Genomic DNA, 27,072 nt, shown 5'->3' on the forward strand with positions numbered 1-27,072 from the left:
CTTTAGTACTAGGGTGGGGCGGGGGGTGGGGGGGGACTCAATTCAGCGTCAGTTGACAGACATTCTTATCCTACTCAAGAAAGACCCTCCTACTCAGGACCCTAAAGTCTAGTGCTTTCACCTGTATCATTGGAGGTGGATGATGAAGATGAAGTTGGGGGATCAAGGCTCCCCTCCTAGGTCTTAGGCAATATCATGCAAAATACCTTTTGCATGATTTCCTTGGATTTTTTTACTCCTGCAGCTCCTGCTCCTTCAGCTTCGACTTTCTTCTCATCGGACCAACCTGCACAGGACAAACTTCCCAGGATGGCTCTGTCCTCCATACAAAACTGAGGAACCAGGGAGACTTCTTTAGTCTCATAGATTCTTCATGCATAGATTCTTCTTTTAATGCAGCCAAAGTAATGTTATCTCCCATGGAGATAGATCATCTACTCAAGAACCTCTTTAGGATTTTTGAGATTCTTGAGTTCCTAGATTGGTCGGTGAGTGCTTTAGCAAGAAAGATCAAGAAGTATTCCTTACTTCCTGAAAAAATAATGTCAGATTGGCTCAGTGTCCTATCAGGTACTGATAAGGGCATAAGGGATGGTACCCAGGAGTTAGCATCGCTTGCGCATTAGGAGTCTTAAAGGAGAGAGAGCTTTGGTGCAGGACTGATTAGACAAGGACTTCTATGTATTCCCACCTTTCTGCATGATACGAGCGGTGATAAGCATGGTCAGGATGCACCAGAATGACAAGAATGGTTCCCAGACCTCCAGATGCTGACTGAAACAACCTCACTTCAACCAATTCTACCAAGGATTGTCCACTCTGACCCTGACAGGTTACAGACTGTCAGGAAACTCCTCTGAAAGAAAGGACTTTCAAGAGCTGCTTCAGAGGCTGTCACTAAGTGCAGAGGAGCCTCTCCTGACAGTCTATCAGGCCAAGTGGGCAATCTTTAGGGGTTGGTGTAGAAGACATGGCGTCTTGTCTTCTTCAACTTCTGTAAATTATATCGCAGAATTCCTATTGTGTCTAAGGACATCTAGAGGCCTTTCATCATCTACAATCATGGGATACAGGGCAATATTAAGTTCTGTATTCTGTCACATAGCGTTGGACATCTCAACAAACCAAGACCCTTCGGATCACATAAGGTCATTTGATACCACTAAGTCCAAGGGATCAGAAACTGTCTCTTGGAATCTGGGTGTGGTCCTTAAATGGCTGTCAGGAGCAAAATTTGAACCCCTTCACTCCACATCTCTTAAAGATCTTACTAGGAAAACCCTTTTTTTGGTGGCCCTGGCCACAACCAAAAGGGTAAGTGAGCTACATGCCCTTAACAAGAAAGTCAGTTTCTCACAAGGGAAAGCTGTATGTTCCCTTACATTGGGCTTTCTAGCCAAGAATGAAGACCATAACAAACCCTGGCCTCATTCATTTGTCATCTGAAGTCTGTTGAAATTTCAGGCCCAGAAGAGGAAAAGACTCTCTGCCCAGTAAGAGCACTAAGATATTGTCAAGACAGAACAGAGAGGATTCGAGGACCCTCGAATCATTTGAGGTGCTTGGTAAAGAACCTGACCTGTGCCATGTCTAAGAATGGCCTAGCATTTTTCCTTAAGGATTTGATTAGAGAAGCCCATATGCAAGTTAAAGAGGCAGACTTAAAGTTGGTAAGAGCTAAAGCTCATGAGATCAGATCAGTAGCCACATCATTGTCCTTCAGACACAATTTGTCAATTTCCTCTTTTACTGGCTACCTATTGGAGGTGTTGGTCAGTTTTTGTCATCCATTATTTGTATGATGTGGAAGTGGTTTATGATAATTGCAGTCCATTAGGGGCATTATCCGTGGCTGGCTGGGTGTTAGGGGAAGAAGTGTAGGAAACATTTCTTCCTATCTGTAATTTTGCCTTGATATCAGGTGTTTAGTTCAAGGGGAGTATGGGGGTAATTGTTGGTGCCTGGAGCCCCTCCTTATTTTTAATGGTTGGTTGGTGTTTTTTGATATTGTTAGTTGTAGGTGATTTATTTTGTTTTGTCTTGTCTTTATTTAGTCAGTCTATGCCCAGGGCAGGGGCAACTGACTGCTTGTATGCTTTATGGTCAGCGAGTTCATCCCTTGCTACAAATTCTCATTATTGTAGAGGTGCATCTGGCCAACTAGCCACACCCTACATAGATAAGATGAGCGCCAACCAGAGGCAGTATCTACCTGTAGCAGCTCTGTTATCAGGCAAGGAACAGCAAGCATTGTTTCAATGCTATTATTTTCTATTCTCTTTTACATTATGTTCATCATTAATAATGTGTGATGTAGAAATAACCATATCTCACCTGCGGGCCAATTTGGGATTCAGCAATGTACAGGCAGTCCTTGGTTATCAGCGGGGGTGCCGTTCCCAGGGGTGTGCCAATAGTAAGCGAAAACCGCCTTTAACTGAAACCCTGCGATTTATGGCGCGCCATAAGAACCCTTATGGCACCGATAACCAGAACTCGGCCCGTTATGGTGCCATAAATCGCCGATTTTATGGTGCTAGACAAGCCCCATAAAACTGTATCGCTGATAACCGAGTCTGCCAATAACCGGGGACTGTCTGTAGTTACTTGGTAAGTTACATCTATATAAATTTACATTTTTATGATAAAATAACATTTTATATAGATGCTTACTAAGTAATTACAAATCAGAGCCCTCCTTCCTTCCAACATATGGGAAAGGGCAAAAACAATTGACAGCTTGCTGAAGTTGTTCCTCTCTTACCCCAAAAGTGGGTGGGCTAATACCTACACCTACACTAGCACTACCATGATTTTCACTTTTGTTAAGCTGCTGGCGAGTGAAATTGTGAGCAATGTAATTACTTGATAAGTGTCTATATAAAACATTGTGTTATCATTAAAATGTCAGTTTTAGCTTTTTATAAAACAGGAATTGATTCAGTTAACTACAAAATATATATGGGTTCTGTACATGTCACCCTGTTTGTGTACAGAATTGCTTTCTGAATGTACACTATTTTGTTATCCACATTTCATTCCACTTCATTGTTCAATGCATGTGTACATGAAAATCATTGCAATTCATTTGCATGTACTATATTATAGAACGCTAAGTTTATGTTAGTGATCTGTGTTATGTACTAACGTTCGCAACTTATTACGTAATGATATTTATTGGAAGTGTTTGAAAAATTGTTTTTGACAATTCTCCAGTACATTATCATGTGCTGACATGGTTGTAAATTAATATTTTTTTTACAGTTCTCCAGTATATTATCATGTGCTGACATGATTGTAAATTAATAATGAAAACTACTATTGTCGAGGATTTGATCTATGTGAATTTACTTTGTCTCATAATATTGATGGATGGAGAACAGTTCTCTTTTTTTCATATGAGTGAATTACCATGTTTAATGTTTTGGCACATTTTGGTAGCTTCTAATAAATCAGTGTTATGAAATACATTAGTTGCAGGCATATAAGACCTTCTTGCATAGGGAAGACTCCAATCTTGAGGAACATATTCTGGAAAGCATAAAAATGCGCCTTAGTTCTCTAATCTTGTTTAGTTCTTCTGAGAGATGTTACTCTAAAATAGAATGAATGGTAAAATCTGTATTTTCAGGCATGTTAAGGATTTTTCTGATAGATATGCATCTCTCTTGTTTATAGTAATGGTCTATGTACTATAATGCAGTGACTAGCATCAACTTAAATTTACAACATTGTACAAACAAATTTAGTATAGTGATATGAATATCTGTCTTACTAGCCAAAATAACATCAGTTTTGATTTTCTTTCACACAATTATACTGCAGGTACTGTGATTTTAATTCTATGACTGAGCCATCATTACAACTTTTATCCTATACGCACAGAAATTGTTTCTTTCATACTGTACATTACTGATACACAGTAAAGTTTTAAATATACTGAAATAAAGATAATTTCCAGCACTAATATGAATCAAGCAAAGTATGAAATCTACAGTAATAGGGTATGTACAGTAAAGCATACCATGAATGTTCAGCATTGCTGGATATTATGTTGGAGAGGCTGAGGTAGCAGTGGAAGTGAAAAGGGGATAGTTAATGAAACACAAAGCTCAGTTGTAACATATTAGTAACCAATGTGTAACAAGTCCATTTTACAAATGTTGAAACTAGTTGTTCTATATGTGGAGAATGTATAAAACCCTTATAATGAGACATTTGGTATGGACGTATTGTCACTGCAGATTAAATTTACTGACATTAGACATTTGCTTTGCAATACAATATTCAGTGGAACCATAATGACTTAGGTTTAAATGTGATGCTGTTAGTTACTTCTCCACCTAATATATATAAACCCTTATTCTTATAGTACAGTACTTTCATATGAAGAAAACACGACTGGTACTGTACATATTGTTACTCTTAGACAAGTTACTGACAAGTCTAAAGTATGCTAATTACTAAAAGAAATCTGATAAAAAAAAAATTTTTATCCCAAGATGGAACATATGCATAGTAATTTTTATTTCTTTTTTATTTGCCTTTTTGAATACCATATGTGAATTATCTGTGCTATGGGAAGTAGAATAGGCCACACTATGAATTAAGTTATGAGAGACCATAGTAGTCTGGGAATAAGTGTATGGGTAAAATTTGTTAAGTCTTCATTGAAATCATCAGCTTTTAGCATGTAGGTTAAAATTGTATACTTGACTCTCACCTTATGAGACAAACACCATGAATTTCCTAAATATTTCTCTATAGAAAAAGAAGTTCTTATATGCCAGAAAATATCTCATTTATTTTTGGGTTTGGCCATAGCAATCTACTGCACATTTACAATTATTTAGGTTAGTGAGAAGCACTTTGCACATTTCTAATTTTCTGCACCAGTTGTCTAGGGCCATAGACAAGAATATTGTTATAGAGACACAGTACTATGATCTTCTTTGTTCTTTTTGATAGCACTAATGCTTTTTAGCACCATGTTTAAAATGCATTTTGGAAGAAGATGGTTGTAGAATTTCAAGTGTTTAGTCCTTAGTACTGGGTCGTTTTCAACAACCTAGTCTTTGCTCATGTAGGATATGCAGGAATGGACTGATAGTTCTGCACTGATTTTGATATCTGTCCTGGAGTTTAAATGTATTTTTACATTGGTGTTATGTAATCAGAACTAAATAACGAAATTCTCGAGAAAACGCTGGCTTTGAAGCAGACACACTCATTTGCCTTCTCAGATAGTTGAAGAATAGCCCACTTGGATGTTGAAGTTTGGAATAATCAGTTAAGGAAGTTTTTTCAGATTTTCATAGTATTCTGTATATCCAGTTTTATGATTTTGAAATTTATCAGTGTGTAACAGGAAATATTAAAAACCAAACCTTTGGTGCAGCCATATAAGAGTTAGATTTGACTTAGTCGTATCATTAAACTAATGATAATATGCACAGTAACTGATTTGGTAAGGTTATACTGTATTTGATAGTTATGATGAAAAAAGGTTTGTGGATCTTTCTGTTTTGCTTCTGAAAAGTTGAATCTTTCATATCTTTTACAATATCAGTCTAATGAATCACTCTATGATACAGTACATATATATTTTATAGCTTTTTTTTTGATAAGCTACTTTAGCAAGTCATAAAAAATGTTTTTCTTGTGTTCTAAGTTATAAAAGAAAGAATGAACATTAGATTTTTTTTATCAAAGTTCTCCATGTTGTGAGTTAGACAATTATTATTATTATATTATAATTTTTATTATTATATTATTAATATTATTATTGGAGCAATTATGTATCTAGTAATTGTCAATTATTTTTAACAAAGTTCCAGATTTGAATGGCTCAAGTCAAATTTGTACTATAAATATGGAATATTGGTGAATAGTTTGTAAGTGACCATTGCATATTGTCATAGATGACATCAGAAATGTAATTAAAAAGAAATGGCAATAGGTCATACCTACCATGTTAAAAATCAAGGAAATTTGTTTGATTATAGGAACAGCTCTTTAGACAGGATTAAAATAGAACTCTACTCACAACTAACTGCATGCATCCCATGAAGACTGATTTTGAGATAAAGCCATAGTTCTATCTTGCAAGACAGTTCTCTTTTGTTTTGTTGTGTTGCTTCATGATTTTGGTATTTAAGCCAAACCTCCCAAGACTCTTGTAGGGCTGATTTAGAGGATTAATGCAAAATTTTAGATTTTTTGAAAAAACCATAATTTACATTAGCTTAATTCAAGGGGCCTCACAAATCTTAGACAGTCCATTCAGTAATGTAAAGAGAAGATTGTTTTACTGGTTGACTGGCAGCATTGCACATAAGCAACCAAGGACTTTTAGTTCCATTTAGGTTAGAATCTGATGGAAGTCACTATAAATAATTACTTGTCAGTTTCACTTTTACTTGAAAATCTCCCATAATCAGATTCATTAGACGAAGAAGTACTGTGAAATAAAACTCTTATGTGTGAGCAGTGTCTGCATCTAGTAAAATAAATTTATCATGATATTAGAACAGGTAATTGCCTCTTAACAAGGCTGAGGAAGATTGCAAAATAGTACTTGCCTGTAAAACACTAATTGTTGGCAACAAAGGACACAGGCATGCAAAACTTTTGATAATGACTCGTTTTTGTGAACATACCTTTGTAGTTACAAAACCTTTGAGCATGAGTGAAAGAAAAGTTGGTGCTGCAAAAAATAAAAATAGTGTAAAATAATGGGAAAGGAATTTGAGGTAAGATCAGCTAAGACTAGGAAGTTTGTGGACAGTTTTATATGACCTCAATGACTTAGATTGGATGTTATCTTATTACAGTGATGTTTTTAGTAAACAGTAAAGTTTTATAAGTTAAAAATCCTTTATTACCAGATTAATGGAATTTCTTGATTTTGTAGGACTGATGACCTTCAAGCACAGCCAAAGTGTTGTGGAACTTGTTATGCTTCTTTGTTCACAAGAGTGGCAGAACTCTCTCCAGAAGCATGCTGGTTTGGCCTTCATTGAATTGATAAATGAGGGAAGGTAAGTAACAAGTTTGTAACCCACATTGCCATTAAAGACCTGTTATTCAGTCTTGTTAAATTACCTAATAATGAATATATTCTGTGCGCTAGATTTTAGCACAAAAACAAAACGTTTTGCTCTTAGATTAATGATAGTGATTAGTGTAGTCTTAAATCAGGGACTGTTGTGATCTTTTAGAGTATTACGTACTACTTTTATTTATAACGAAATTGTAACTGGGTCAGTGTTCTGTCATATATAAGCTTTACCTCCTTTAACCCTGTGAGGGGAACTTCACATGAGTATTTCTGTTGATTTTGAAGTAGCAGCTGGCTTAGGGAGAATCTTGTTTAAATCAGTACTGTAGGTGTACTGTACTATATTGTTCTTGTCAAGTTTTTGTAACTTTGAGTGGCAGTGCAATAATGACTAAAGAAATTTACATACATCAAAGCTAAAATTATATCAGTGTACTTTATTATAGATACTATAGTTATATCTAACTGCAGTAGTATTAGTGAATAAATGTTTTTTAGTTTGATACATGTAAGAAACTACAACCATGCATATTTTTTAGAGTGGATTATTTAGTAAGTACCGTAAATAAATAGTTTTGCAATCTTTATGAAATGTTTATTTTACAGTTGTAAAATTACTGATGAATGCATAGGTTATGCATAACAGTTCTCTGGTAGCCAGTGGAAGTATCTGTGTAGAAATGTACAGTATTAAGGTATTCTTAATTTTCTTGCTTTATTTTGAAATAATTTTGATAGAAAATTTTTAGATTGATTAATTTCTTTGCATATTTTATGCATAGATGTGAACTAAAGCCAATTTTTCATGGAGTTGCCAAATTCAATACAAGGCTGGCTATGAATGTTACTCCATTGTTATGAGAAGTAATGTATTGATACCCTCAAATATTGTGAAAGTCTTAGATTATAGTGGGTGAAATACTTATAAAATGTTGATCAATAGGGTCTCTTGTATTTTTTTATTTTCCACAGCATTGAGTTGATTTAAGTTTCTTAATGCATTTTTAACTTTAGTTTTGTGTACGCTCCCTGCTGTTGTGCTTCCTGCCATGACTTACCAAGTTTGCTTGATCTGAATATGAATATTTAACTAACACTTTGCCTTTTATTCCTGTGCTCTTTCCTTCGTAGTACTACAACTATGCTGTCTTGTGCTGAAACTGCTCTTTTAGTGAAACCTTCTTGTTACTAAAGGCAGACCAGATTGAGCAGGCCTATTTTCTAAATTTCCAACCTGCTAACACATCACAAATATTTTAAAGTAATTATAAAAGTACAAAAATTACCATAGCTTCTAAATACAGTGCAATCTCTATCTGAATTTATAGTCTCATTTCTTCTTTTTCCTTTAATAATAGATTTTCTCAGTCCTTTCTGTCTAATATGCTGACTACATACATCTCTTTCTGTAACTTCAGACTTCTATCGCACGCCATGAAGGACCACATAGTGCGAGTTGCCAATGAAGCTGAGTTTATCCTCAACCGAATGCGAGCAGATGATGTGCTCAAGCATGCAGATTTTGAGGTGAGAGTGATAGGATATTGACTGTCAACACCTATAACAATAAAATTTGAGTCAACTAACCCAGATAAGAGTAACTACAAATTTTGAATTTTTCAGAAAGACAAAGCATCGTGCATATATATGTTAACAAAGCATCGTGCATATATATGTTCAAAGCATCAGTTGCAACATTATGATGCTTATGTATGTAACTTTATTGCAGTCTCTTAGTGCAACAACTGTGTTGGAACGTCGGGAAGAGGAGAAAATGTGTGACCACTTGATTACTGCTGCTAGGAGGAGAGACAATGTTGTGGCTGCACGTATCTTGGATAAAATTACCAATATCTTGTCAAATAAACATGGAGCGTGGGGCACTGCACTCCATGCTCTTAACAAAGTGTAAGTGACAGGATTGTTGTAGGCTTATCATTTGCTCATCTAAATTAGTTTTAGGAAATGGTGTATTGAATGCTGCACTGCTTGAACAAATTTTGTTTTACAGTACATGGATTTTTTTCCATTTTTATTTTTTCTGAGAAAGAAATTTTTTGATTTTATAGTGCACCACCCCAGTTTTGGAAGCTAGATTCTTGGGAGGATGACTCTCGGAGAAGAAAGCGTTTTGTGCCAAATCCCTTAGGTTCTTCGCATCCTGAAGCTACTCTGAAAGCTGCTATTGAGCATGGAGCTCCTGAGGATGCAATCCTTCAAGTAAGATTTTTTGTATGATGTGCACTTGTTATGCTGGTAAAGTACCTGGAGGTTTTCATAAACTTTTGTCTTTGATGATTATTCAGTGTATTTTACAGTATATAATTAGTGTGTGTAAATTAGCTTGCTTAAGGAGTTGTGAGAACATGCATTTTATTGCTGTTTCTCATTTTCTTCCATCATTTTTTCAAAAAATGACATTTTTGACTGCATTTTTTGTTTAGCATAAGCTTAGCTTCTATTGAAATCTTGTTAGCAAATGAGTGTTTTTGTTAGTTTAAATCACTTTTTAAGTATCGTCATATTGCCTCTTTCCAGGCTAGAGAAGAATTCCATGCTCAACTTGCAGCACAGAGGAGGTCCATGCAGCAGCCACTACAGTCTCCTGACCTTTTGGATGACTCAGAACTAGCCACTGATGACCGAGATCTTGATGCTGATGTTACAGGTGAGTTATTACAATGTGTTGTAATGCAACAAGTTTTAATTTTTAATACTTTGAGGAGTGGATGATGTTTTGCCTATTGTAGACTGTGTATGCTGTATGTTCCTATTAATGCATTGTGGAAGTATAATTTATGGGAAAATATTTTCCCCAGTGGGAGAGGAATGGTGAATTTGTATTAAAGAATAATATATGGTAACTTCAGGAATGGTGAATATGAGTACACGTGCAAGACTTATTGCTCCAGGACTGGTAGTGCCAGGTACTGTGTCAATAACAGCAGCAGAACTATACTTTGAAGTGGACGAAGAGGACCCAGAATTCCGGAAAGCTGATCCTGAGGTAAGTACAAAAGAGACTGATTTTAATTTTTGCCAGCATTTCTTGGATGTCTATGTAGAGTTATCTCAGATTTATATTTATAATATTCACATGGCAAGATATGAATTAAAATAAAGCAGTAAGAGTATTATAATGTGCTCACAACAATGATTGAACTCTACAAAGAAATCAAGGATGAATTTTGTATAGGCCTGCAGAATATTATAGATGAAATATTAGAAAGATATAAATGCAACATTGGTAGGAATAATGACAGTATGGAAGATGTAATGGGTAAGGAAGGTCTGGAGGAAAGTGCAAATGAACATGGGATGAAATTTATTAGTTTTTGTTCTGCAAATAATTTTTTAATTGGGGTTATGTACTCTTTTCAGCTATAGGGCATCTATAAATTTTAGGGCTGTTGCCTTGTATAATAAGGCGCCCTATGAGGTAATGTTAGACTTGCGATAATCTTACGCTAAGTCGGTTGGTATTGCACTTCCATATTCAATGGAGTGTCTTGGGGTTTGTAGATCACTTACGAAGTCGGTATTATCTTCTTGGTTATGACGACGATGTGTTAAACTCATGATGATTCGGTTATGAGGTGAGGATCTAGTAGAAACCACGAAGTACAAAAATACTTATATTCTCTGAATTTACATGGTGAAGATCAGGTATGATTGTACAAGTCTTCTAATAACGATAGCTTGATCGCTTCTGCCAATGATGATGGCTAATTCTATTCTCTCTACATGATAAAGCTTAGGTAAAGAGGTACAGGTCTTCTAATGACGATAGCTAACTCTATTCTGCCTTACTACCATCTCGGTTACCAGTCATAAAGGAACAGACAGTAGCTCGAACATATGAACATACAATCAGATGACATAGTTACATACAAACACACAATCAAAATGAGACACGCTACAGATCACGTAGGCCGTTTGAATTATAGGTCGCGGTAGTTGTCTCAAGCAGGGAGCTTGCACTAGAGTTTATAAACAAATGAATGACTACAGGTGACGGCATGTTATCTTAGCCTACTTTTATTGTATATGTCATCTTTAGCGTCTCTAGTCTGATCACATTCCTGCAAGCAATCTGGTTGACCTCTTTAGTTTTAGTCTTTTATATATATGGACTAACATTCCATATTTTGATTATGTAAACACTTACATAAATACATAAATATATTTGGACATCTCCAGGTGGGACTCATAGAAACCAAATAGATTACATAGCTATTAAGAGGGAGATAAAAAGATCACTGGGGGAATGTTTGGAACTGCAGTGGAGTAGTTGTTAGCAGTGATCACAACGGGTCATTGCCACATGAGCTGAAATTGAAAGCACATGACAAGCAAATTGCGAGAGTATCAAGGTTTGATTCAGTAAAGGTTCTTGAAGAACATCAAGAGACTTTTGCAATAGATTATGAAAATAGATTAGCAAGAAACCACATCTGAGTAGCAGATAGTGAGGACTGCTTTGACACCAAGAATGTATATCTGCTGGCATTAAATTAAATACTGGGGTATGGGGTAACAAGAGAGAAAATTCCATATTTGATGAGGATACAAAAGGAAAAGGTACTTGATGAAAATTTTCAGGGCAGAGATGAAGAATGCAAAGTAGAACATGCTAAGTACTCCAGTCCAAATAGTGAAGTTACACAAAAACCAAGAATAAATAAGTGAGAATATTTGGACGAACAGGCTGAAGTTGTTTTCAGAGACGCATTGGTGGTAGGGTAACTCATAAAATTAGTGTTGAAATATGCATGAGTGACAAGAAAAGAGAAAGTATCTATCAAAAGGAAGGATGGGTCAGTGACAGCATGAGAAGACAACACAACACTGGGCAGAACATTTTTGAGACTTTGGGAATAAGATTTATGGGGATATAATTTGAATGATATACTAGAAGCTGCACAAAATTTTTGAGATGGAATCAGTGCTATGATCGAATCACTGCAGAGATAACTTAAACTGAAACTAATTAAACTTGTGTACTAGGTAGACCGTTTTGCAGATGTGCAATTAAAACACAAAGCCTGATGCTAGGGAATCAGAAGTCAAAGCTGAGGTTCCAAAGAAAGGTGACCCGCCTGAATGTGGTAATTAGATGGATTTACAGTATACATATATGTATGTGTATGTATATATACAACTTTGGTGTAATGCTTCTTGTAATAGACTCCCAAAAAAGGCTAGACTATAATACGTATTTCCTTAGAGCACCTAGACATTTATTTTTGCTTCCAGATTTATATAATTTTTAATGACATCCATTCTGATATTTTTCTTATTTTGTTTTGAAGTTTAATGAAAGTCATAACCGTGGAGTTATTCACAAAAAAATACTTCAGTCAGATCATTGATCCCACAGAGAAAAAGCATTCCTAGGTTTCAATGGGCAGACCCGTAGAAGACTGTGTGCTGGAATGATGATCCGAGGTACTTGGGATTCTTTGTCATTTCATTTTTGGCTGTATTTATGTGAAATATGCTGTGAGGCGAAAACATAAGGATCGTGCGCTCGTATTTACGAACTTTGCTCTCCTTTTGAAGCATAATTGGATGGTTAGTTTTCTTGATACAAAAGACAGTTAGAATGGAGAAATTAATACATTTTTTGTATGAGAAGTTGCAACACAGTCTCCCATTAAAGAATTTTGAATAATCATCATCTGTGACTTAAGAGGAAAGTTTTAACAAATGTAAATATAGTACATATTGATCTTTGTTAATGAGTAAGCACATAGCTTTTAAGGAATTGCAAATATATTTACATTAAGATATATTTCAGGAAATACTATCCAGTAAAAAAATACTTGATTTTAATAGGTGTTCTTAACTGAATCCGAATTACATATGCATATATAAATGGGCCTGACAGCGTCGTCCGCTGAAATTGCAACTTTAAGAAGGATATTTACTAAGTATGGGAAATGTACCTACTTAAGTACAGCCTCAGTATTACTGCCATCTGTACAAACGGCCGAAAAATACTGTAGAAACTTTAAAAAAGACCTAGAAAAGCGGATGAGAACCTAGAGCCTTTTATTTCCCACGCGAATGTGAGTGTGTTCACATCAGGTGCGCTGTCTTTCAGTAAGCAAAATGATCCGTTCTTTCCAAACTGATTCTCTTCTCTCTCTCTCTCTCTCTCTCTCTCTCTCTCTCTCTCTCTCTCTCTCTCTCTCTCTCTCTCTCTCTCTTCTCTTCTCTTCTTCGAGAAATGTTTTGTTCAATAGTTAGTTAAAAATATCTTTACAATATTGTGGATTGAATGATATGTCATTAAAGTCCGCTTCATGAAATATAAGAAATTGTGTTGGAAAGAAATGTCAGGTTTCGAACACAAGCTATCTGTAATGCTGATACATATTCACTTAGGGTACGACCTGGTCTCAGGAACCTAACCTCTTCATCTCATGAACGTGCGTATTGTATTCCATAATCCTATTTACTTGATTTTCATGCCATCTTCAAAATCACGAAATAACGTCACACAGACGATGGTCCTTGTAGTTGGTATCATGCCAAGACGTGTAAATACAATCGAAACTAACTCAAAATAGCTGATATATTATCTCTCAGTCTTTGAAAATGTAAAGAGCCATGGGTACACTGTATTTACCCTCTAAATGTCATACCAACATTTAGATAATTAAAATTAGAGACAAAGAAATGAGTAAGTTTTCAGTTTTTTCGTGTACAAAATTTTGTAGAATTTCCTAGGCGAAATCCAACCTTATTACGGGTTATTAGGAGAATGAATTACTTCTACTTACATACATTTGTGATTTCGGTACTTATTGGTTGAGTTGAATTTTAACAAAGTGGGTGTATTTTGCGAATAATTGTAATAAGAATATATATATTATTATTATCCTATGGTGGAAGAAGTAAATAATTGCGCTTTTTAACCTCTAGAAACTTTCGAGTCATATTTACGGTATTTTATTCCTTTCATGAGAATTATAATAATAAAGACTGTAATAATCTAAACAAGACTAGAGGAATTGTAGCTGGGAGAATCTTTCGCTTACTACCCCTTTTTTATAGCGTTTTTTGTTAAACTTGTTTTTTAACTCTAACTTCAACTTTAGAATTCGTACCGGTTGTTGAGTGAACAAAGAAGCGTCGTTCTACTTTACGAAACTGCAAAATTGAGTGTCAGCCTCCTAACCTTGTCCAGTGCATACATACTTTCCAAAACAACTATCGTTGGAAACAGGTGACTTCTTCTGTTGGTCTTGCATTCCTCGGCCGAAGGAGGTGGAGATGAGGGAGGGTAAGGCACGCCCACTCATCCATGCTTCCACGCCCCACCACCCACACTTGACCACCCAAACCCGCTGCTATGCTATGCTGGCCAGCAGCTGCAGCAGGCTCACAGTCTTTTCCCGTCCCTAGACCCAAGTAGGAATGCTGCTTACACGACCTCTTCCGAATGGAACTTATTTTGTCTTCCAGTTAGAATTCAGGTTTTCTTGCCTTGCATATATGATTCGTTGTAGGTTCTTTTCTGATTCCAATTCAGGGTTTCGTCATTAGGAACTAGAATGTAAAGGGAAGACGTAGAAGTGCTCCTTTGTACATCATTTGTTCGTTAGAAAACAAGTAGACTGCTACATGGATCTTTGTGTATCGTATGCATCTGCCTCTGTAGATTTACTTTTCATATTCTGCCCCTTCTCCCTCACCTGAACGTGTTGTAGTTGCTATGTACTTATCTATGGTATTCTATGGTACCATTCTCAGCCTCGATCAGCTTGTGCGTTGGTTATTATCTATGGTATTCTATGGTACCATTCTCAGCCTCGATCAGCTTGTGCGTTGGTTATTTTATGACCCCTGTTTTTGGTTCGGTTTGTTTGTTGACCTGATTGTGTTTAACAGGGTCACGCAGAAGGCTGTGTGTGGATTTGACGTCATTTTGACCGAAGGTTAAAGGGTTCGTGAGTAGCAGGAAGTAATTTGATTTTGAGAAACAGGAATGGGACTGTTGAGGAAAGGGGACCTTTGTGGGAAGTGGCTTAATTGTTAGCCTTAGTTGAAATTATACTGTTTTATAAGTGATGCTGTTTTCTTCTAATATTTCATATCCTGCCGTCCATCTCATAAGACTGTCTTTTCGTCGATGCTCATGGCAAACTATGTCATGCATTATCTGTTAGGGGCTGCCTTAATCTAAAACGAACTATTATTTATCATTATTATTGATCATGTAGTCTTTGGTTGCTAGTTATGTATACTTACCTCTGTACTTGATTCCGTCTGTTGCACTGTTTGTAGATTCTTGTGATATTTTCCTAACCTTACTTTTGTTTGTGTGAGTTGTTCCCTGACAAGCATCTTCTTTCCGCTGCAGTACATTGCGACGAGTCGTCTGCTTCCTATGTATGCTATGTTTTCAAAGCTTTTCTAGATGCGCCTGTTTATCATTGTTATATATTGTACATTGGTAACTTAGGTTGTACCGTGTTCACTTAAAGAAATAAATGTAAGAGAGAGAGAGAGAGAGGAGAGAGAGAGAGAGAGAGAGAGAGAGAGAGAGAGAGAGAGAGTATTATTTAAAATAGAATGAACGAACATTTTTTATTTAATATATATATAGAGAGAGAGCGAGTATTTTTCATAAAGGAGAGAGAGAGAGAGAGAGAGAGAGAGAGAGAGAGAGAGAGAGAGAGAGAGAGAGAGAGTTTTTGTTGGTTGTTACATAAATCACAGACACCCGTTTTTGGTGGTGATGGATGACCCGCTAATAACAGCTCCGTAACACTGGCCGGTGATAACATTATAACCCCGACCAAACCTACACATGCACATAAACCTTAAACCGCACCGGTTTTTGTACTGCCTGCAATGTTGGTTTAACTTTGTCGTAAATCAAGGCTCATCCCGCGTCTGTTGCATTCTCCATGATTGATGATGGGGGGGAGGGGGGGAGGGAGGGAGCGCCAAGGCGTTGTGGTTGTGGGGAGGAGGTTGGGTATTTGGTATGCATATGGCTGGGGAGTGAGGATGGGTACTGGGTATGTGTTGTCGGGGATTCCTCCTCCCTCTTGTCTCATCCTACTCTTCCCCCTCCCCTACCTACTCGTCGACCCATTCTGCTTCCCGAGTAACCCTCCCTATCCCTCACCATGGCCTTTTGCCTCCTCCTCCTCCTCCTCCTCCTCTTCTACCTCTGTTCCTACCCCTCTGCCTCCTCACCCTGTGCCCCTATGTCAACTGCCTCCTCCTCGTGTAAATCCTCTTTCCGTAATTACAGGTCCCGGGGATTCAGTGGTGAAACTGTTGATTCACAATCTCCATTTAATCGCTGTGTATCGATTGAATAACTGGAACCCTGATTTAGATGATATTCTTTAGCAGGATGGAGGAGGAGGAGAAGGAGGAGGCAGGAGGTGGAGGAGGAGCTGTGATAATTACACCGATTTATGACGTTACGGAGAGGTGGTTCCACGATAGCTCATTAGAGGAAAGTTATCGACATACTTCTCTAAGGCTAATGTGGGAAGAGTTCTACCCCTCTTGGTGTCGAGATGATTGGGTCCATCAAGTGTTGAAGGTTGAGATGGATTTGTTTAGTTTAGTTATGACCCTTCTCGCTTGTAGAAGACCTAATATACGTATACTGCTCAGTAGATGAACAAAAAACGGGAGAACGAGTCATCCTGCTGTCAGAATTGTAGGTTTGACCGTTTCCTGTTGATTTTTGTATTTTTATAGAATTATCAGAATTTTACCCTCAGTTCGTTATCATTTTAGGCATAAAATGGACAGTAACGCCTTGGATGAAGTACATCAAGAAAACCTTGATACTTTTTCCGATATTTCCCATGCAACCTCATCTTTATTGCATGGGTCATATCTAATCTAGTTAGGACCGTTTTTTTCAGTATTCCCAATGCTTTGCGTGCTTGCTGTGTAGAATTGAATAATTAAATTTCATTAGTCTAGGTTTGCTTGAAGCTAGGACAATTTTCCTCTGCGTAGAGAATTAATGTGTCTTCTTTACTGATGGTTTGTTGGTTGGTATTCCTGTTTCCTCTCAGTTAAGACTTAAATCAGACTTGTGTCGCCCTCACATCCCGTTTGGTGCTTGCAAATTGTGAACTCTGCAGTATAGAGTTTTGATATTTTCGGTTACCCCCTCCAGTGCGCCATATCTAGCCTCTGGAACACCGCCTACTGCGTTCTAAGTGTAATATCCTATATTTTGTTTTGTAGGGAGATGAGGGAGAATGGAAGTGTCATCGCGAGAGTGTGAGTGTTTCCGTCCTCCGTGAAAACAGTTTCAAAGATCACAGATGAATATCAGAGAGAGAGAGAGAGAGAGAGAGAGAGAGAGAGAGAGAGAGAGCTAGCATACAAGCACGGCGTGTATGATAGACGACCGCGTGTGACTTGGAGGACCCACTAATTACTCCGGGTGATTGATAATTATCCAGATGATCGTTTGAGCGGCGAAGGGCGTTGGGGTGCAAGCATCCTCCCTTGCGCCGCCTCGCCCATTACCGGGATTTTGTACCGTATTTAAGACTGTACTTTAGTCACGAGCGACCGACCAGTCTTTTTCTTTGGTGTCCACAGCGCAGTCTTCTTCTTCTTCTTCTTCTTCTTCTTATTATTATTATTATTATTATTATTATTATTATTATTATTATAGGGAACGTTCGACTTAAGGATGAGAACTGTAGAAGTGCGCCTTTTTCTTTACACGTAAGCAGGAGCCACACGTGGTTGTTTATTCATTGAAACTCTGCTCTGCATTTATCATTCTCGGGTTTATCACCATATGTTTTTGACTAGCAGTTTAGCATGGGCACGTGAATGTTATTATAGAGAATACCAACGATCGGGATTAGTAAAACTCGTAGGGCCATTGTCTTGAGATCACACGTACGTGCGACCTTGAAATTCATAACTGTTGCTCATAGCCGACCGCGACTAGAAGTTGGACCTGGAGGAAGCAAGAAGGACTCGTACTACAATTTGCTTTTCTTGTACCTGGAATAAAAATGTTCTCTTCTTCATACCGTGTGGAAAAGTGTGCTTATGTATAATATATATATATATATATATATATATATATATATATATATATATATATATATATATATATATGTGTGTGTGTGTGTGTGTGTGTGTGTGTGTGTGTGAGCAACATGCATTTATTTGTTTAGGCATCAAGTACTGTTTCGTTCCAATTCCATATAAAGATGTGTGTGTGTGTGTGTGTGTGTGAGAGAGAGAGAGAGAGAGAGAGGAGAGAGAGAGAGAGAGAGAGAGAGAGACTGCTGAGAGGTATGGTAATTGAGGAAAAAAAGAGTGTTAGACAAGTGTAGATTTTGTTGGGAACAGTTTGCGCTTTTCCTCTCTTGTGAGCGTTTTGAAAGGGAGATGAGGAGTTGCTGTGCCGTGACACTCCTCTTATAAAGGTTATCTTTGAGACTAAGGATTATCTTCTGGTATTATTTGAATGTCATACTTTTCGATCATCACAAACTTAAATTTTATGTTTTGAGAAGTTTATTCTTTGCGGAACAGTCAACCTAATGCACTGTGTATATTCTCTGTTAGAATTCTTGCTGCCGCTAAATGTTATGACAAAAGGTGGTAGAACCGTACAGCTTATGGATATCAAGAAGCCAGTGAATTTAGCAGTGGTGTAGAAGTTCTGTCGTAGGGGGTCTGACGATTTTGACTGGCCTTTTTATGATTTCCAACACCGAGAGACATTTTTCGCTTAGGTGGTGTCACACGAGAATTTCTGACACTCATCAGCATCTTAGGCTCAGTGTTTTCACCAAGTAGCAATTATTGATGCCAGAATCGAAATGGTTCATTTTCAGACGCGGTATATTAATTGTACTGTTTACTTTAAGTTTGACGGAAAGCTGTGTATCATACCGTCTTTAGGGACACTAGAATTTCACAAGTAAATGATCAGGCATCATGATTTTGCAATATTCTGAAGACAGCTGTTGAGTATGTGTATAATTTCTGTGGTTAAGTATTACTTGAATCCTTGGCTTCACGTATTATTATTTTTATTGCCTTTTCCTGATATTATCTTAGGATTTGTAATAAGATGTGTATGCATTGCTGCGTAAAAATAATTGAAAACATCGCCCAAGTCAGAGGTCTTGTAAATTTATGAGCAATGGGGAATCTTTGGGGTAGTGAGACTATCAAACGTACCTCTAGAAGTCCGAATTCTGAGGGGAAATGTGATTGAAGAAATAGGTATAAATTTAACCCGAGTAAAATGTAAATTTAACCCGAGTAAAATATGCTAACTCAGTCTCCAGGTCGCTTAACCTCTCTTAACTCTTCAGGCTTGGCAGGTTAGATTGTAATGGATTAGGTCAGAGAGAGAGTGATTTCTTAGAGAGTAAGATTCCAGACCAAATCTTGAAAGGTAACTTCTTACAAGTATTATTCTTTCGTTTATATGTTCCCTTTCGATTAGTTTCATGTACCGGAGAATGTTTTTTTTTATATGTTATTAAAGCGTAAGTTCTTGTTCTGTGTAATTGCTAGAAAGTAAGGTTCAGATTATGTTTTTGAGACATATTTCATATGTATAAGGCGTGTATATACGATTATATATAAAATATAAGTCTATGTGTGTGTGTCTTCGTAGTCACTGTGTGTTCCTTGTTGGACGAGTCGGTTACTTGCTCGACTACCGATCTCAGGGTCCGGGTTCGATTCCCCGCGCTGCCAACAAGGAATTAGAGGAATTTTTTTCTGGTGATGGAAATTCATTTCTCGATGTGGTTCGGATCCCACAATAAACTGTAGGTCCCGTTGCTAAGTAACCAATTGGTTTCTAGCCACATAAGAATACCTGATCCTTCGGGACAGCCCTAGAAGAGCTGTTAATCAGCTCAGTGGCCTGGTAATACTAAGATACTTTTAACTTAACGTACCCATTGAAACCATTTCCCCAAATTCTTCAGAGAGAGAGAGAGAGAGAGAGAGAGAGAGAGAGAGAGAGAGAGAGAGAGAGGGCATTTTATGAAATGAGGATAAATTAAGTCGCTATAATGAACTGTCCGTTGGGAACTGCTAAGTCATCGGTAAATTGATTTTTCACTCGAATACTCGGTGAATATGCTCATTTTTATCTCGCTGCTGTTGTACTTATGATTGTTATCATTTGCAAGTGTTTAATTATTAAACTCATATATGCATGACGTTCATAACCATTGTTGGCTCTTATACGCCCTTAAGTAGAATATCAACAAGTTCCTTTGGCGTTGAGGCTTTACCATTAGATTTCAAAGTAGAAGACGAATCCTGTTCACTTTTCTTAATATTTCTAGCATAAAATTTATTTATTTTCATATACAAAAATGTTAAAGTAGAATCTCTCTCTCTCTCTCTCTCTCTCTCTCTCTCTCTCTCTCTCTCTCCTCTCTCTCTCTCTCTCTCTCTCTCTCTCTCTCTATGCATATATTTATTTTCGTATAAGTATGAATGTATATACACATTGTAGAGGTTCATCTCCATTGTGATGGTAGACCCAGTGATTGAAAACTCTAATGATGTTCATTTTTCAATGCCGTATTACCGTTCCGACCCCCGATTGATCTTACCCGTGTTCGAATGTAACGTCTCTGGCTTAAGAATGAAGACTCTTTTTGTTAATGTATTTCTTTTATTTATAACTAGATTATTAAACTTTGCACAATACTGTGGTCGAAGTCGAAGACGCAACGCTATATCTGAGGTGGAGGCAAACGGTGGAATATGTGGCTATTTTCCATTCTTCATTTTTGTCTGACTTTTGAGGGGAATCCGGAGACTCGACATCAGTCGGTAGTAGTAATTGCCGTTTAATGCTGGAATTATACGAAATAGTAGAAGCAATATTACCTGTCCGCTCTGTGATATCAGTATTAATGATGCTACCTGTGGCCTCATCGTTTCTGTGCGGTCCGGCCAGCTGCGGATTTGGGTGATGTCTACATTCTTCTTTGCTGGGTGTTGCCTCCTGCAATAGAGGCTTCGCTGTGTAGATCGTTTGCAAGGTTTCTTTTTATATTTGTGTATGTGACTTTAGTTATACATACATAAAATATACCTTCCTTCCACACACACACGCGCGCACACATACCGTATGTGTATAGAAATGTGTTACCATATAACTTCCCCTTTAGAGAGAGTGCCTCCGGAAGGGGTAGTTTTCTGGTTTTCTTTAGAGATGAGGTCGTCAGCCCCATGCCTTATAATATATATATATATATATATATATATATATATATATATATATATATATATTATATATATATATATATGTTTGTGTGTGTACTGAGATAGTGATATAACCGGAAGTAGTGATAATAGATCTCGCCCCCCACATACAGTGGTAATTTCGTTCTTTTCCTCTCGTCACGAAGTAAAGCAGATACCGTCATTAGGATCAGTGACTAAGCATTGTTCAAATGCATTTACCCCTTTTATGTTCCGGGAACGAGGCTGGGCAAAAATATGGCCAAATCGAGTTTGTAAGCTTACGCAAAAATAAAAAAAAGAAATCAGTATGAATTCTGGCGAGAGAGAGAGAGAGAGAGAGAGAGAGAGAGAGAGAGAGAGAGAGAGAGAGAGAGAGAGAGAGAGAGAATAAAACTTGATAGGCTTTTTGAATTCAAGGAAGCTTGAGACATTAAATACCTAGCGTAGCAAAGAGTGGTTTTTACTAACAATATTGTAATACATATAATTTTAGTTTGGTGATGGATTAAGAGAGAGAGAGAGAGAGAGAGAGAGAGAGAGAGAGAGAGAGAGAGAGAGAGAGAGAGAGAGAGAGAGATTATACCAAGTTCTTAAGTAATGCTGAATGAATTAATTTATTTCCTGTTAGAGCAACGAGAAATGTCTTCAAACAGGAGGAGGAACTTGTGGAAAGCCAGTTAGATATAAATTTTCAGTCGCATTAACGATGTGTTAGGTACATAATACAGCCGTTCCTGAGGCTTGACCACGGAAGCACACACTTATTCTTTGTTCATGAACTTGCCTGAAGAGTCTCTGCGGGGGGCCGTGGGAACGCCAAATGGACTCTGGATCAAACGAATTAGATCTAAATGATACAGCAACTTCTCGTTTCATTATCGAGATCAACGAGGCTCTTTCGCACAAGGCTGCTGCGTCTGTTTTGCGATTACCTTGGAAAAAGGATGAATAATTTTGTCTCATTGCCTCGAATGGAAGTCTTTTGTGGTAGACAATTCAGTGCGATTCAAGCGATTTCTTTTTGCTTCAACAGTTTTGGCGAATTTGAGCTTTTTCGAGGATTATGCCTTGGTGTTATTTTAGTGAGGTTTTAAGATAGGAAGTATTTTATATGAGGAATTTTGATGGTGTTTGAAGGATACCTTTAGTACATAACTTTTTTTTTTCCTTTAGAACGCCTTTATTTCAACGGTATAATAATATTTTTGTGGAGTTATAAAGTAATTTTTACCAGATAATTTCATGTAGTGCATATACATCGTGTAAGGATTAATTTTCCTTCATATATGTTCCACAAATTTGCTAAATTTTTGAGGAATTTTATAGTGGATTTTTTAAAGCTTTTGGAAGCCGCCGCCCCCCGCCCGCCCCCCCCGCCCACCCCCACCCCACACACACACACTATGTTTAAAGAAGTATTCGTAAATAAATCAGTCGAAATTGTGTAGTAATTTATTATGCACTTAAAGTTTTTTATTAATACGTTACATCACCATCGCTGACATTTTCAACATGTAATCGTGAGTGAATATTATTTGAATTACTATATCTGCTTCGGTTTCGGTTTCTAGTACTTATATTTATAAATAAATTAATTAATAAAATTAATAAAATTAAAAATAATAATAATAATAAGATAATGAATAATAAGTTTATGATGATAATACACAGAAGTATTCTCTCGGATGACAGGTCCAGTGTAGATTTGTTGTTGGACAGTGAAAGGTATATTAGCTTACACCGTTGGTAGAGAAGTTAATCAAAACATCTTGAATTGCTTTATGTCTTTCATTTTATTGCTTCAGAAATTCACCTGCTGTACTGAAGTCCTTGGTTTGGTTATTATTCCAGTTGTGTATTGTAATGGTACAGTTTCTGCTCTGAAAACTCTGCCATTTCATATTCGGCGATACGGTCTGCGAAATTCCTTCCCGTTTTCTCACATAAAACAAATGTTAGAAAACGGGAAGGTTTTCAGAGCAGAAACTGTACTATTGCAATACACAACTGGAATAATGACCAAACCAAGGACCTCAGTACAACAGGTAAATTTCTCAAGCAATAAAATGAAAGACATAAAGCAGTTAAAGGGGTGTTGATTAACTAATATACCAAAGGTGTAAGCTAATATACCTTTCACTGACCAACAACAAATCTACACTTGACCTGTCATCCGAGAGAATACTTCTATGCATTAATTCCAAATGGCAATGTACAAATTTTATTACAGATACGGCCCAGGGTGGGATCATCCTCAGAAGAATTCTTAAAAAGTTATAATTACAGAATTTACATATGTTATCAACTTTCTCTGTATCCCTTCACTTCTCTTGGAAGAGGAAATGATATTTTCTCAAAACCCAAATACTGTAGTAGTTTGTTATAATTTTTATCACTACTGTACAGCTTCATTATTCTGCTTTCCGAGGGCCTTCGTGTACAGCATATTTTGGATTTTTATGCTCATAATTTGTTGCACATTATTATTATTATTATTATTATTATTATTATTATTATTATTATTATTATTATTATTATTATTATTATTATTATTCATGGTTATTGGGTTTCTGCCTAGTGTACCAGACACAAGAACTGAAAGAAGTAGCGTTGGATCAAATATCATTGTCGACTCCCCACCCAGGAGGATGGAGATCAAGCTCCCTAAGGGGGGCCCGCAGCCCCCTGTCGAGGGACAAAAACCTCATCCGTGGGCGGCGCCTTTCTCAGGTAGTGTTCCTGGGGCATATACACAACAGGGCAGCTCTCGGGAGGCTACTGGTGCCCGACGGGGTATGAGAAGGAGTATAGAAAGATGGGAGGAGGGATTTTACTTATATCAAGAACTCTCTCTCTCTCTCTCTCTCTTCTCTCTCTCTCTCTCTCTCTCTCTCTCTCGTTCGTGTATTTTCCCTCCTAATCAGAGAAATTATTTTCGGTAGCCGTAGCGTTAGGAAACTGGACTCTTGCCGCGCTCTGCAATCTGTTCAGGTCCACAGGTTTTTCGCGGATTCAATCCCGAGATGACAGCAGTCATATCGTCGGTCTGCGATTTGGAACTTTTGAAATGTAAGATTTTATGGAAAGGAAAATGATGGCTTCAATAGAATTTATGCAGGTGTTCTAATGATTTTATTTTGTTGGACAATATGACGCATATGTAACATATATTTGGTATTTTATGTATTTCCCTGGTAAATGTCGTTGTTGATGCTACAGGATTAAAATAGTTATTTTGGTGTAAACAATCTTTCCCAATGTATATTGTACATAAATCAGATGTTATATATAACGTACTCTGTAACATTTTCTTCCAGTCTATTAATGTAATGATTTTTCCATAGATAATATAGCCTTTTACGATATTTATTGGGCGAAACTTGCTATTGTTGATCAGTTGAAATATTAAAGTTATGTTGCATTCATTTACCTATCAGATCAGATGTTATAGAATTTTAGACTTATTTCGTTTAAGCTTTCTAAGTTTTGATTCCCGTGTTCATAGCAGCTTACTTTCTTCGCGAGGCTCCATTTTTTCATTATAAATTAGCTTTCCTTTTAGAATTTGTGGTGACTGATTGCTTTGGCGTTTTGAACTTATTTAGGTTTGCAAATGTTTTATCTGTATATTTGATAGAATCAGTTATTTTACGTCTGTACGTTTCCAGATGTTTACACAAACGCAAATGCCCGTTATATGTGTGTGTGTGTGTGTTTCGACGCTACTGGTACCAGTTTTCGTTTGAGAACCTGACGTGTCTTTCTTTTCTAAGAGGTCCTGGAAACACGTTTTCTGTTCTTATCTGGTATTCGGAAATATTTGTAATGAGAACTGTGTAGGCGAAAGGGCTCTCATCTTTGGCTTGTAGTGCGTTTAGCGCTTTGATGGAGCACCCGTGTTTACGTCATGTGTTACTCCGTGGGCTCATTATTTTGTCTCCCCTGTATAAACGAGAGAGAGAGAGAGAGAGAGAGAGAGAGAGAGAGAGAGAGAGAGAGAGAGAGAGAGATTCGTTTCAAACTATCTTCCTTTTGTAAATGAAAAATTATTCGTGATTATATTCATCTGCTTTACTCATCTTGCGTTGATTTCCAAATAACCATTTATAATTGTTAATATAACTCGACATATTTTGTCCTGGTGCTCTTGAAAAATTCAGAATTCTTGCTTGTATGCTGTGAAAAGAATACCGACTGATGCTTTGATGACCTGTCTGTTTTTGTATTTGGAAGTCATCGTGATTCATGTTTGTATATACGTACGTCATGTGCTTTTGTTAAGCATTTGAAAAGATTTACTTTTGCATAGGGGTTTAGATGCTTTTATAGAGATTGTTGCGTGTGCTAAGCATCCCTAGGATGCCGACTGGCGCGTCTTGAACCCAAAGTCATTAGCGGGAGTTGCTGTGAGTTCTTGACAGGTAGATTATGGATGCTACGACTCGCAACCAATCCCATTCTGGTGTAAAAACCTCGGGCCCCATCTCTCTCAAACCAGAGAGAGAGAGAGAGAGAGAGAGAGAGAGAGAGAGAGAGAGAGAGAGAGAGAGAGAGAGAGAATTTACTACAGGATATGTAGTCTGGAATTTTATTTTTCAATTTACAAGAGGAACTTCGCGTAAATTTTTTACTCCCACTTCTATTCAAGGTAAATAACATGACGGTAGATAATAGAACACTTCATATAACGTTGTGTTTTGATCGAACCCAGCCGCGTTCCATATCTTATAGCGATCAGTATTTTCAGTGCTGACTCCGGTATGTGAGAATTGCGTGTTAATAGCAAAATTCATTCTTAAAATGACGTTATGTGATTTCTCTGTACTTGAGGTGATGAATTTTCCAGAGAGTGTGATACCTTTCTCGTTCCACGTAGATGACAGCGAGAGAAAATTGCTATTTCATGCCTTTCTTGACAACTTTCAGCCGTGTAACCTCAATCCATTTTTCTCCGACGGCTGTAAATAATGAATGGGTTGTGTCAGGTGTTTAATCGGTACGTGACATGGTTCTAGTCAGCAAGAACCACGTAGAGGGGTGCGGGGTGGGAATTCAGGACGCTGCTGGCGGTTCTAGGCGATTCTGGTAGCTGGAGGTTGATAGGCATTGTGGTGTTTTCTTTACGTTGTGTCTTGGCGGGGATTCTGTGCGCGTGACGTGTGGCAACAAGAGTATGGCGATGAGGGTATTAGAGGAATTGGCGATGGGCAAAAGGAGAGTAAGGAAGGGGGAATGAAGAGAGAAGAGGAGCTGCGAGAGCATTGCAGGACGAGCGCCGATGCCCCGCCTGACCTGCTGAGTCGGACCGGTTTCCTCAAGGGCCTCCTGCCTTCCACCGGCTCCTACGCACACCGTCACCAATCGGACTCTGTCCTTGTCGCTCTCTCGTTTGCTCAGCGTCACCCAAAGTAAATCGTCTGGCAAACCAGCATTTGATTCGAAGGAGTTGACCCATTCACCTTTTATTGGAGAGGGTCTTTGAGGGCGCCTACGGCGTTCCAATGGCACGTGGTCTGTGGTGACGGCTAGGGCAGGCGCCTCTGAGTGTAGCGGGGCTGGCGAGTGTGCCCCCCACGGTGTGTGTTTGGATAGTCGGCGAGGAGGCAACGCTAATGAGACCATCCTCTACCTACCACTCCCCTCCCCACACCCAACCCCCCCAAACCCCCCCTCGCACGTCTCTCACCCCTCCTAAATCCAACCCTGCCAGGGAAGACCACCCCCCCCCACCCCAACACCCCGCAAAACCCATGGAATAT

At 37.8% G+C, this 27,072-nt stretch overlaps 1 protein-coding gene across 6 annotated transcripts in view; it reads left to right on the forward strand.

Annotated features, from left to right (window-relative positions):
* The window catches only part of LOC135201400 (neurobeachin-like), a 562,670-nt gene that overhangs the window by 118,442 nt on the left and 417,156 nt on the right, over positions 1-27,072 (forward strand). For all 6 annotated transcript variants that reach the window (XM_064230269.1, XM_064230271.1, XM_064230273.1 and 3 more), the window contains 6 exons: positions 6,914-7,040; positions 8,479-8,587; positions 8,790-8,968; positions 9,130-9,280; positions 9,599-9,728; positions 9,931-10,067. In XM_064230269.1, the coding sequence (XP_064086339.1) occupies positions 6,914-7,040; positions 8,479-8,587; positions 8,790-8,968; positions 9,130-9,280; positions 9,599-9,728; positions 9,931-10,067 (833 nt within the window). The remainder of the gene's footprint in view (positions 1-6,913; positions 7,041-8,478; positions 8,588-8,789; positions 8,969-9,129; positions 9,281-9,598; positions 9,729-9,930; positions 10,068-27,072) is intronic.

The sequence above is a fragment of the Macrobrachium nipponense genome, chromosome 28 (assembly GCF_015104395.2).
Source record: "Macrobrachium nipponense isolate FS-2020 chromosome 28, ASM1510439v2, whole genome shotgun sequence".
Classification (NCBI taxonomy): domain Eukaryota; kingdom Metazoa; phylum Arthropoda; class Malacostraca; order Decapoda; family Palaemonidae; genus Macrobrachium; species Macrobrachium nipponense.